Source organism: Scyliorhinus canicula, chromosome 7 (assembly GCF_902713615.1).
Source record: "Scyliorhinus canicula chromosome 7, sScyCan1.1, whole genome shotgun sequence".
Lineage (NCBI taxonomy): Eukaryota > Metazoa > Chordata > Chondrichthyes > Carcharhiniformes > Scyliorhinidae > Scyliorhinus > Scyliorhinus canicula.
The window spans coordinates 37,259,712-37,271,951 of NC_052152.1; the positions used below are offsets into that span (position 1 = coordinate 37,259,712).

At 48.3% G+C, this 12,240-nt stretch overlaps 1 protein-coding gene across 1 annotated transcript in view; it reads right to left on the reverse strand.

The window, feature by feature from the left end:
* Positions 1-12,240, reverse strand: part of LOC119968873 (target of Nesh-SH3-like) — a 371,610-nt gene that overhangs the window by 288,072 nt on the left and 71,298 nt on the right. The window contains exon 5 of the mRNA XM_038801796.1: positions 193-380. Coding sequence (XP_038657724.1) covers positions 193-380 — 188 coding nt within the window. The remainder of the gene's footprint in view (positions 1-192; positions 381-12,240) is intronic.

Here is a 12,240-nt window from a genome sequence, read left to right on the forward strand (position 1 = left end):
CCTTTGAACTTGATTCTGAAAAACGGTGGTTAAGAAGAATGCAGACACCTTAATTTACACCACCAAATTAAATCAGGGGATTTTAAAATAATATTTACGATGAAATTTACATGATGAGATAAGAGAAAGAAAGCTGAACTAATACAATAATACAACGCCTGCAGCTTTACTGTAACAAAACTGGTAGCTTACAAGTCACAGTGGTGACGTAGTTGGTGGGCTCACTCCAGACTCCCTCTTCCTTTGCTTTGGTAACTTGCACTCCAAATTCATAAACGGTATTGGGTTTAAGATTATCTACTATTGTTTCACTCGTTGGACAGCATTGGTACAGCCAATTCTTGGTTTTTTCTTTTTCTCTGTACCGAACAGTAAAATGCCTGAAGGAAAAATTGAAAGCATCACAAGTTGGTCAGGTAGATCTTTTTCATTTGTTCTTGTGAGGTGAGTGTCACTGACAAGGCTAGCATGTATTGTTTATGTCTAGAGATTAGTATAACCATCTATTATCAATCTATACTGTAATATTGTTCAGCTTCACAAAATAATACTGAATTTATAGTAGCCAGGTGTCCAATAAAACTACAGTCCCGTTATGTTTGTTTCACAGCAAGTTATATAGATATTTTTTAAAACTTTCCTCCCTGTCTGCTATTCATGATGAACTTTACTAATTCATTTGATCAGAGCTGAAAAGTTATTGAGATTTATTCCAGAGAGCAAAGTGAATGGCAACAGAAAGAAGGGCCGGCCTAGGTGTAGTTTGATGATGGATGTCACTGGGCGAATGAACACAGGCTTCAGTGGATATGCAAGGATGGCACATGACAAACGAGTGCGACATTTGACAGCAGATCCTCCTGATAGGAGTAGCCACGGGCAACAACAGTAGCAGAGGCCCCATCCTCCATTTCTCACGAAAAGCAGGAAAAAAGCATGGATTCCAACAAAATCAATTGACCTCTGAGGAAATCACCAGGACACATGTGGTGGAATTCTCCAATTCCCTGTCAGTGGGAACAATGGGGGGTGGGGGGAAGCATCCAACAGGTGGATCTTTTAGTTTCAGCCTCTTTGAGGAGGTCCATCTTCCAGCATCAAAATGTTCTTGGAAACCCACTCCTTTTTCAGGAAGTCCACCTCCTTTCTTCAGGAAGTCCACCTCCTTTCTTCAGGAAGTCCATCTCCTTTTTCAGCACGTCCATCTCCTTTAAACTGTATCAGGTTCATCCTTGCACAGGAGGAGGTCCCGTTTACCCATCGCAGTGCCTCACTCCATACTCCCAATAGATCTCCATTCCCAACTCCACTTCCCATTTCTCCTTGATCTTCACCACCCGCTCGCCTCTCTGCTCCCCCGGCCACATATATCCCCAATTCCACATCCAGAAGCAGCAATCGCTCCTGCAGGGTGTATCCAAGCAACCTAGGGAACTGACTCCAAACCTTTCGCACAATGTCCCTAACCTGCAGATACCTGAACTCACTGCCCCTCGGCAGCTCTATCCTCTCCCTTAGCTCCTCCAGACTGGCGAACCATTCCTCTAAATACAGATCCCTCATCTTGGCCAGCCCCACTTCCCTCTACCTACATTTACTCAATTCTAATATGTCGCTTGGTGATTAATAATTTTTTCCTTATACTATACAACTTTTTCCTTCCAGTCGCAATTAGTTGGCATGATAAAGATTTTAATTATTTTTCGACCATCCAGGATAAAGAAGCAAAAATGAAACCCATGGCAAATTAAATGCTTATCAGGGATGAGCAAGGTAAAAGAAATGGAAAAGATGTGGGGTGATTTAACAAAAAAAAGAGTCCTGTTTTGGGTGCGAATAGTGGGGTGTTTCCCGGAGCCAGAAGTGCCAAGAACGACCCTGTTATCAAACGGGACTTTGGGGTTTTTTTGGCATTGGTTGGGTATACCCCGCCAAGGCTGCACTTACCTCACTTCCTGCACTGATGACCTCAGCTCGTCAGCGCAGGAAGAGATCGGGACGCCATTTTTAAATGTGCTCCAATCTCTCCAATCTCTGGACCCCCTAGTGCAGCCTCAGGACCCTGGAACCCCCCCCCAACCTACCTCTTAGCAGGTCCCCGCCTTGCCTCCCCCACCCACCCAATCTCTTAAGGACAGGGCACCCCTGGGCCCGTTCCCTGGCACGGTCAACCTGGCACCTTGGAGTGCGACCCGGGCACATTGGCAGAGACTGACCCTGACCACCCGGGCGCATCCGATGGCCTGGGATGGCCCCCTCCAGGAGCCTGTACGCCTGATCCACATTTGTGCAAACCAGTGCTAAATGGAGCCTGGCCAAGGCCTCACTGGGGAGGCCATTAGTTCTCAGGCATAAGGGCGAGGTCCAGTTCGCGACATCTCGCAAGATCTACCGGCCTCGTACCTTCACTGAGTAGGGCACGTCAAGGCCATTTGATCGCGCCTGCGTGCTACACATTCTGAAATGGATTTGGCATGAATTGATCAGAGGAATAAAGAAATTCTATTGATCCATTAAAGGAAATTAAGTTTTCAGCATGCCATGTGAGTCAATCTAGCAAGATCACTGAGATCCCTGGGTGCACCTCTATCTCTTCCAGTTTAAACTATTTTGATGGTCGCACGTACAGCTTATGAACACGCTCAGATGGGGACGTGTTAAATCCATATTTCCCAGGAGAATAACTCTGCATAATTTCCAGTCTGTCCATTTTTACAATTGCCACTAAATCGCTTGCAGAGTCAATAGAACCTGAAACCTAACTAACCTGTGCTGTTGCCTGTCTGGGATAAACTAACGCTGGCACTTGAAGTGAAAAATATCCACAAATGTGACATAAGGGTATTCCAAAATATCATTACAGACAAAACCGAAGAAATCCATCACATCTGCCAAGGAGACTATAAGAAATTTGGGACTGGGGTATGGACGTCATGTCTGCCTGCAATCTACCATTAGATGCACCATTTAGATAAAAGCACATCATGAGCCAATAAAAACACATAAAAGCCAACTACTTTGTTTAATAAACACAGTTTGGGCTTGAACCACCAAGTGAACAGCAGGATATTTGTTAGATCTATCTAACTCTGTTGAACTCATTCAAAATTAACCAGCTTATTTTTGATGATGACACAAGCTCTTCTTAAAGCAGAGCCCAGGGTTGACCTTATAGAGCGGAAATTCTAACCTGTAAGATTGGCTCTCTGTGAAAAAAAATAGGGGGCGTGATTCTCCGAACCCGGGAGAAATCGTGAGGCTGGCGTCAAAAACGGGCGGGTTTGACGCCAGCCTCCGCCCCCCCCACCCCCCCCACCCCCCGACCGGGAACCGATTCTGGTCCCCGGTCGGGGCTAGCATCCCGCGGCCGTGAACTCCGGCATCGCGGGCTTAACGAATTTCGTTAAGCCCGCTTGCCAGAGTTTGCGACGGCTGACGCGTCACATGACGTCAGCCGCGCATGCGCGGATTGGAAGACTCCAACCTGCGCATGCGCAGATGACGTCATCACGCATTTGCGTGAAATCCGTGCATGCGCGGGCCGGTATGCCCCTCAGCCGCCCCGCGAATGGATATAGCGGGGCGGCGGAAGGATAAAGAGTGCGCGGGGTACGTACCCGCTGCCCGCGATCGGGCCCATGGCACCCTTGGCACGGCCGTGGTACTGCCGTGCAATCGGTGCCATGGTTCCCCAGATCGCGACTTTACGGCCGTTTTTAGGAACGGTCAGACCAGGTGTGTTTGACGTTCCTAAAAACGGTCGTAAAGGGCTTGGAATTCGGCCCATCGGCCAGCTGAGAATCGCTGCTCGCCGTAAAAAAATGGCGGGCAGCGATTCGTGTCGAGAGGCGGGTGTGGGGGGGGGAGAATAGCGGGAAGGCGTCAGACCAGCGTGGCCGTAAAAATGTACGACCCCCGCTATTCTCCGCACCGTCGTGAGTGTGGAGAATCGCCCCCTGGGTGTGCTATTTAATTCCGGAAAAAGATTTTCCAGTAAAATAGCATTAGAACACTTTCCACAATTTAGGGCTGGATTCTCCAGTCCCCAGCCGTGTGTTTCTCGGTGGCAGGAGACAGCGCCATTTGCTGGTGGTGGGATTTTCTGCTCCCGCCACTGTCAACGGTCGCAATCTTCTCAAAAGGGAATAAAGCCCCCTGAGTGAGCGGGTCTTTCCGTGTGTTTCCCGGTACTCGCAGTGACAAGAAACACATGAGTATTCAACGCTACTTGAGATGAATGAGGGGCCTGAACGGGGAAAGCAAAGCCGAGGCCGCACATAGCCCCGTTGTAGCGGGAGATCAGGATGCCATTTTTAAATGGCGACCTGGTCTCCGAGACCCACAAATAAAATCACCAACCTCCCCTCAGCTCGAACGCAAAATGGGAGGGTCACCCGGCCAGCCCCCCCCCCCCTCCCCCCCCCCAACACCCACGGTGGCCAATCCCGGCCCAATCACGCACACACTAAAAATGCCAGCTTGGCATCCTGGCAGTGCCAACCTGGCACCATGGCAGTACCAGGATGGCACCCAGGTGGCACTGCCAGGGTGCCAGGTTAGCATTGCCAAGGTAGGGCAGCCTGGTGGCGCAGTGGGTTAGCACTGCAGCCTAACGGCGCCGAGGTCCCAGGTTCGTTCCCGGCTCTGGGTCACTGTCCCTGTGGAGTTTGCCCATTCTCCCCGTGTTTGCATGGGTTTCGCCCCCACAACCCAAATGATGTGCAGGCTAGGTGGATCGGCCACGCTAAATTGTCCCTTAATTGGGAAAAAATTGGGTATGCCAGCAATGCCAGGGAACCACCCTGTCCAAAAGGCATGCAGCTGGGGGCCTCTGATCCCCTTGGAGACCCCCCAAGAGTGCCATTCTGTCTGATCCCCATTTGTGGCGACCAGTGTTGAACGGCGCTCGCCCAAGGTCTCCTCAGCAAAGGGATTGAATCCCAAAACCTCAGATACTTTGGAAATCTGCACATTAGAGGAAGGCTTAATGCCTCGCTCAAATGTGCAGATTTGGCAAAAAGTGAACCCACCCATTGTGGGCACGATTCTCCTTGCAACGTCTCGCGAGATTGCGTGAATTTCGCGAGGCGCTGCGAGCCGGGTAGACCCCGAGACCGGGGTCTCCCGGCTTTCACCGGCCACACTGCATCGCAGCGAGCTGCTTTTCTGCCGCAGCGTGGCCGGAAGACGTGCTCATTGGGACTTCCCATTGAATACCTCTCACGCCGCCGGAAAACCCTGCCGGCGGGACCAGAGAATTCCGGCCGTAATCTTAGGTGCCTCTTTGAAAAGATACTGAAATGCAACTAGCTCCCAAGGTTTATACAGAACCATTAACTGTAATACCAGTGAATTAAACGATGGTTCCATTCAATAACTTTTAGCACGCAGGACCGACGTTCCCTTGTTAAAACAAATTGCCTATTTAAATGTGTTCTGTACCTGTCAATATCAAGTTTGTCCATCCAAGATGTATGTAAACATACAGGAATAAAGAACAGGAATAAACTAATTACACAAATACATTGTCTACATCAGGCTTTTAACAAAGTGCAGGTCACTTTGAACAATACCAGAAGTGGAGACTAGAAATACTCCTTAGTGACATAGCGTCCCAAATCTGAGAGCTTTGCCTCGCAGAATGATAATGGCGGCATCTGAATCTTCCTTCATAGCCGTTTTTCACTAATAATAACAGTGGGCGGGATTCTCTAATCCTGAGGCTAAGTGTTGACGCTGTCGTAAACGCCATCGCGTTTTACGACAGCATCAACAGGCCCTCAGGAGCAGCGATCCTGCACCCTAAAGGGGGCCAGCACGGCACTGGAGCGACTCACGCAGCTCCAGCTGCCTTCCAGCCTCAAACACCACCAGGAGAAGCTGGCCCACCGATCGGTATGCCCCCCACCACCTCCAGGCTGAACCCACAGGTTGGATGGGTAGGACCACATGTGAACGGCGGCTGTGGGACTCGGCCTATCGCAGAGGCTATTCGACCCATCCCACGCGGAGAATCACCGGGGGGGGGGGAGGGGGTACGTAGAGCAGCTCTGCCCGGCGCTGTGCCGACCGCGCCGGCGCTAATGGCGCCAATTCTCCAGTCACCAGAGAATCAGCGGACCGGCGTCACATGAATCGCCCCTCCCCCCCCCCGATTCTCCGACACGACCTGGGGTCAGAGAATCCCGCCCATAAGTTTAATATACTAGGAACTACTGCATAGTGATTATGAACAGGAAAACCAGAAGATTTTGTTTCTGTCCCTTGCTTGCGGCAAGAAAACATTAGTGTCCCAAACACTGCCTTGACTCAGGATAGTCTGGCAAACGTACATGGCGTGGGTCTCGAAGGTCGGCCAGTTGGCAAAAGTGGGTCCCGGGAAAAAAAATTTGAAAATTTTGTTTGAATGCTGTGCATTGCAGAATGTGTCTGTTAAAGAAGTCTTCATAGTCTTCTGTATGTTAACAAGTCTTAGTTAACTACTTGTGGCTATATACAAATATATAAAGGGTACTGGTAAGGAGCTATCTCCATCCTAGGTCTTAACATGCCCCTGGCCAACACCACACTGATCCAAGGCCTGGGTCCTGTGCCTTCTTACATCATTGTGTGGGAGGTACTGTACTCACTCCCACATTAACCCTGGATGTGCCAGACCCTTGCATTACACATTTAATAAGGTTGTGCAAACTTTCACATCCTGCCTTTGCCACTTTATTTGAAAGGTAATTTGCATCCTCGCATTCATTTTTGAAGTACCCTTCAATGGATGATGCAGTTAAAATTAAAACAAGATTGCTACTTAGACATTCATTTCCATCCTGTTTTTCTTTCAATTTTTCCTTCTTGCTTCATTTCAATCTCATAATTTCTTCCTTGGCTTTTTTTCAATGTTCTCTCACAATGTTTTTCTATCCAATAGGTTAGAAATAGATGACTGGTCAATCTCCTACCCCACATTCTCTTTAGTCTCTCCATTCAGTATGTAATTTTTCTCGATCCTTTTTCTGTTCTCTTTTATATGCTGCAGACATGCTGGTCTGATTTGTTAAAATTTATTTCCCCCAAGCAGTTTTATAACCCCAGCATTAGAAACATCTTTCCTTTCCATCCTAACCCCAACATTAGAAGCTGGGACACAAACATTGGATAAAACTTGAAGCTAGGGATTGTGATATGCAATTAAGTTACTCATAAGAAGATGAGAAATAGGGCAGCAGTGGACCATGTAGCCCATCTCGCCTGCTCTGTCATTAGATACTGTACCAATCATGGCTGATCATAGACCTCAGCTCCATTCTCACCACTCCCCGGGACCATGGGGGTTATCTACCCGAATGGGAACAGAGTCCCATAATGAGCACGTTTAGCCGGGGGTTTCCTGACGCTCGGAGTGCCGAGAAACTCCACACTATCGAACGGGACTCTGTTCCCAGTCAGTTAGATTCGGGGCTTCAGCGAGGAACTCACCGACGAGGCCGCACTTTGTCCAATTTTCTGCACTGAGGACCTCCGCTCACCAGAACTCTTCAGTGCGGAAGGATAAAGGAATGACATTTCAGAATGGTGCCCTGATCTCCTGACCCCCCCCCCCCCACCCTCCACACGACCTTCGAACCCCTCCAAAGCCCAAACTCAACCATAAGGTGATCCTCAGGCCTCCTGCACCCCCTCCACCCACAGAGGACCCTACTTGGCCCGATCCCTGTGGTGTAAAAAATGCCAGCTTGGCACTTTGGCACGCCAGCCTGGCATTGCCACCTGTGAACCATGGCAGTGCCAGGCTGGCACCCAGGTGGCAGTGCCAGGGTGCCAAGCTGGCAGTACCAGGGTTCCAGCAGTGCCAGGGTGCCACCCTGTCTGGAGGGCAAGCCACTAGAGGCCTCCAATTCCCTGGGAGATCCTCATGAGTCCCCATTTGTGGGGACCAGAATTGAACAGCGCTCATCTGAGATCGCCAAGATGAAGGAGGTAGATCCCAATGCCTTGGTTCGATCATCGGAGTGCATATTAGACTGAGACTAGCTGCCTCGCTCTAATGCGCAGACTTGCTAAAAAAATGATTTGCCCACAATGGCCGCTATCTCAAAAGCTCTAATGCAATTTCACGAGGTGTGATGAGACGGGTGGATCCCGGAAGCGGATCCTCCTGGCATCCACCAGCCACATTGTGCCACTCCGTGCTGCCTTTCAGGTGTAACGCAACCAGAAGATCGCGCCCAAAAATCTTCGGCTGGGATTTTCAGCCGCCCACCCCTCCCTACCTGGGGAGTTTCCTGGGAGCGAGGTGGCCCGCCATTGGCCGGTGGCAGGATCTTCCGGTCTTACTGCTGAAGGCAATGGCGTTCTCCAGCAGTGCCAGGGTGCCACCCTGTCCAGAGGGCATGTCGGTCACACAGCCGGGGAACCCCTCAGCCAATGGCAGATCACCGCCACCGCCAGAAAGCCTGTGGTGGGAGGCAGCAAGAGCTGTGCTTTCATTATGGTAAAGTTGTGCAGAGTGCAGCAGAGTACCGCAAATGGTGACACACGCACTGGTGGGTACTGAAGGCTCCTCCAGAGAAGTCAACCAAGAATGGAATCATAGAATTTACAGTGCAGAAGGAGACCATTCGACCCATCGAGTCTGCAGTGGAGCTTGGAAACCCTACTTAAGCCCATGCCCCCACCCTAGCCCCGTAACCCAGTAACCCCACCTAACCTTTTGAACACTAAGGGGCAATTTATCATGGCTAATTCACCTAACCTGCAAATCTTTGGACTGTGGGAGGAAACCGTAGCACCCGGAGAAAACCCACCAGACACACGGAAAAGTGCAAACTCCATGCAGACAGTTACCCCCAGGCCGGCATTGAATCCGACACCCTAGAGCTGTGAGGCGGCAGTGCCAACCACTATGCCACCGTGCTGCCGTATAGTGGAAAGATTATTCAAGCACCACACTGGTCCGCTTAATAACATTTCATGCGGGAGCAAATCTCTTCTTATATGCCCACCTGCGGCAGGCCTAGGTACCAAAGTAGCAGGCAAGAAACCCTTTAAATCTGCTGGAGTGGCGGTCATCGTTATTGGCTGTTGAAGAAATTGTTGGTAGCAACAGGTAAAGTGACAAAAGGGTATTGGGCTCAGTGGCTTCATTTGATCCCAATTTACATATCTGGGGCGAAATTCTCCCCTACCCGGTGGGGCGGGGGGTCCCAGCGTAGCGGAGTGGCGCCAACCACTCCGGCGTCGGGCCTCCCCAAAGGTGCGGAGGGGGCCAAGCCCTCACATTGAGGGGCTAGGCCCGCGCCGGAGAGGTTGGCACCACACCGACTGCCGCCAAAACCGGCAACCACGGCCTTTGACGCCCGGCGCCGGGGCTGGCCGAAAGGCCTTCGCCGGTTCGCGCATGCGTCGGTACATCAGCTGCCGCTGACATCACCACCGGCGCATGCGTGGTGGGGGATTCTCTTCCGCCTCCGCCATGGTGGAGGCCGTGGCCGATCCCACTGGCACAGAGGTGGTTCAAACCACGGCGGTGGGAGAAGCCTCTCAGCGGCGGGATTTCGGCCCATCCAGGCTGGAGAATAACGGCAACACAGAAACCCGTAGCCTCCCGCCGGCCCCCGCCATTCTCCGAGGCGGGCGGCGGGATTGGCGGCACGCCGACTTTTTGCGGGTGGGAGAATTCTGAACATGGCGGGGGCGGGATTTTCGGCGGCCCCGGGCGATTCTCCGACCCTGCTGGGGGTCGGAGAATTTTGCTCATTATCTCTAATCTCAATGTTGCCTCACTTACACCCACTGTTTCTTCCAGTATCCCGAACAGCACTGATATTTCACAGGATGTCCTCAATGTATGCAATGGGTTACCTCCAGTTCCACACACGTAACATATGTACTCTTATCAATCTGAAGGCCAAGAATGTTGGATTTATATTAGTGAGTAGCCTGTCTGGAGATCAATGACATTGGCCCAGAATTTGTCAGACATCTCTCGGCAAAATCTACTCGACTAGTAAGACATTTTTCCCTCACCGCTTAAATAGTTAAATAGAAAGGGCTTTAAACTAAATAGAGGGAGGACCGATTCTGCAGAGGGAATATGTAGAGTTACAGAGCAAAAGGATATGAGAGCATTAAAAGGCAGCTATAGGAAGAGCAATACAGGGAAAGAAAGATTGGATTAAGAAAGGAAAAGTAAGAAAATTAATATTAGGAAATCAGATTTTAAAAACTTGCAGGAATGAAACACCGCCATTTAAATTCGTCCCTTTCTTTGCCAGAGACTAATTGCCATTATGTAAACATATATTTCCTCATTAAAAGTTACCTATTCTGATACAAATCAGGCCTAAGACATTTCATTTAAAAAATGTGGTAATTTCATGAAACTCACAGGGCATGGGATGGGGGTAGCTGCCATTTATGCAAGGCTAAATGCAGACTAGCACAAAATGCCCAGTATTGTCCAGACTATTGTCCAGGATTGTACTACAATAAATTGCCCACAGTGGCACAATGGATAGCACTACTGCTTTACAGTGCCAGGGATCCGGGTTCGGTTCCGCCCTCGGGTGTCTGTGTGGGGTTTGCACGTTCACCCCATGTCTGCGTGGGTTTCCTCACACAGTCCAAAGATGTGCAGGTTTGGTGGATTGGCCTTGATTAATGTACGTGGGGTTAAGGGGATGCGGCGGGGGAGTGAGCCTGGGTAGGGTGCTCTTTCAGAGCATCGATGCAGACTCAATGTGCCGAATGGTCTCCTTCTGCACCTTATGGATTCTATGATTGCGACAATTTGCAGTTCTCTTCCCTGCCCTGCTGTATAATCTGCATATTAATAACTGCGAGCAACATAAAACCCGCCGTCGTTTTAACAGCAAATCTTGGCTCAATATGTGAGCTCCAGCTGCTACATTACAACCTTATTTCTTAAGGGCTTGGCAAGAAGCTCAACAGTGACTCAAATTCCAAAGTAATCATTATATCCTGGTGTTATATTCTCAATTTCATGCCAGATTTATATTGATACCATCATAAATCTAGCCGTAAATTCATACCTTCAAATTCAAAATTGTTTTAAGAGTAGCACCTTCATTTCTGAATAATTATCTGAACTTTTAATGCACAGATATATATCTCATTACTTAGTTTACTGGTATATTGTTTTAATCATACAATACAGATGAAGGGTATGTTCAAACTCAAAGCCCCTGAGGGTCATAAGGGAACCCCTGAATCTCAGACAAATATGGTTATACCTCATCACTCTCTTAACTTTCCCTCAGTTTGGAAGTTCTATGAATTAGTAATGCGATGGCAGAGTGTTATTGGAGAAATATATTTTGCTCAATGTAAATAATGTGTATAACAACAAAGGCTTTGGTAGTTTTCCCAATAATTGAATATCCCCCAATATGATGGTAGCATTAACCCCCTTTAGTAATAACAGTGGAAGCACTTACTTGTGTTTTGATAATGTGCTCTCGAGATTGTATAATAACACAATTCCTATTCAGGCTTTGTAGAACTGTATATATATATATATATATGATGCGTCAAATGTTATTTTTGAAATAAATTATAAAACAAAGATATTACAATTTTCTAACTTACAAATTGCTTAGCTATCAATCCAGACTAATGGAATGAAAACCTGTTCTCTCTCTCACAGCTCCAAGAGTCATCCATGAATTGAGCGTTGGCACACTCAACTCTACTTTATTGTAGGCATGAGTCCACATTATAAAACGCAAATTCAACACCCACTGGCATTGAACCGCTGGCCTTACACAGCAAGTTCACACGTGTGCTATATTTGACCTGTGAGTGATTGATGTTGCTACTTGAGGCCAAAAATATAAAAGTATTCCACTGATATCCCCCATCATATGAATACAAAAGAACATACATTTTTTTTTAAATGAGCATTATCCATTTTTCATGTAATCACAGAACACTTCCATTATTGCAATGCCTTCCGCATCACTTAGAAAAACAGGAAGTAATAAATAGTGCATATATTTTACAATCTATTTTATAAATTGACTCCCTTGACAAAGATCAATGTGCTCATGTGCTAAAGGACAGTATGTACATAAAGCAAATGCAGCAATTATACTCTTTTGAGAAGCAATGCTTCACTATCAGATGCATTTACAATTTTAAAAGATTGATAGAGATTAGAAATTAATCATTTGCAGTTGCTGAGGTAAAGAACCAAAGTGTCATTCATGTACTTTTGCTCCATGATTG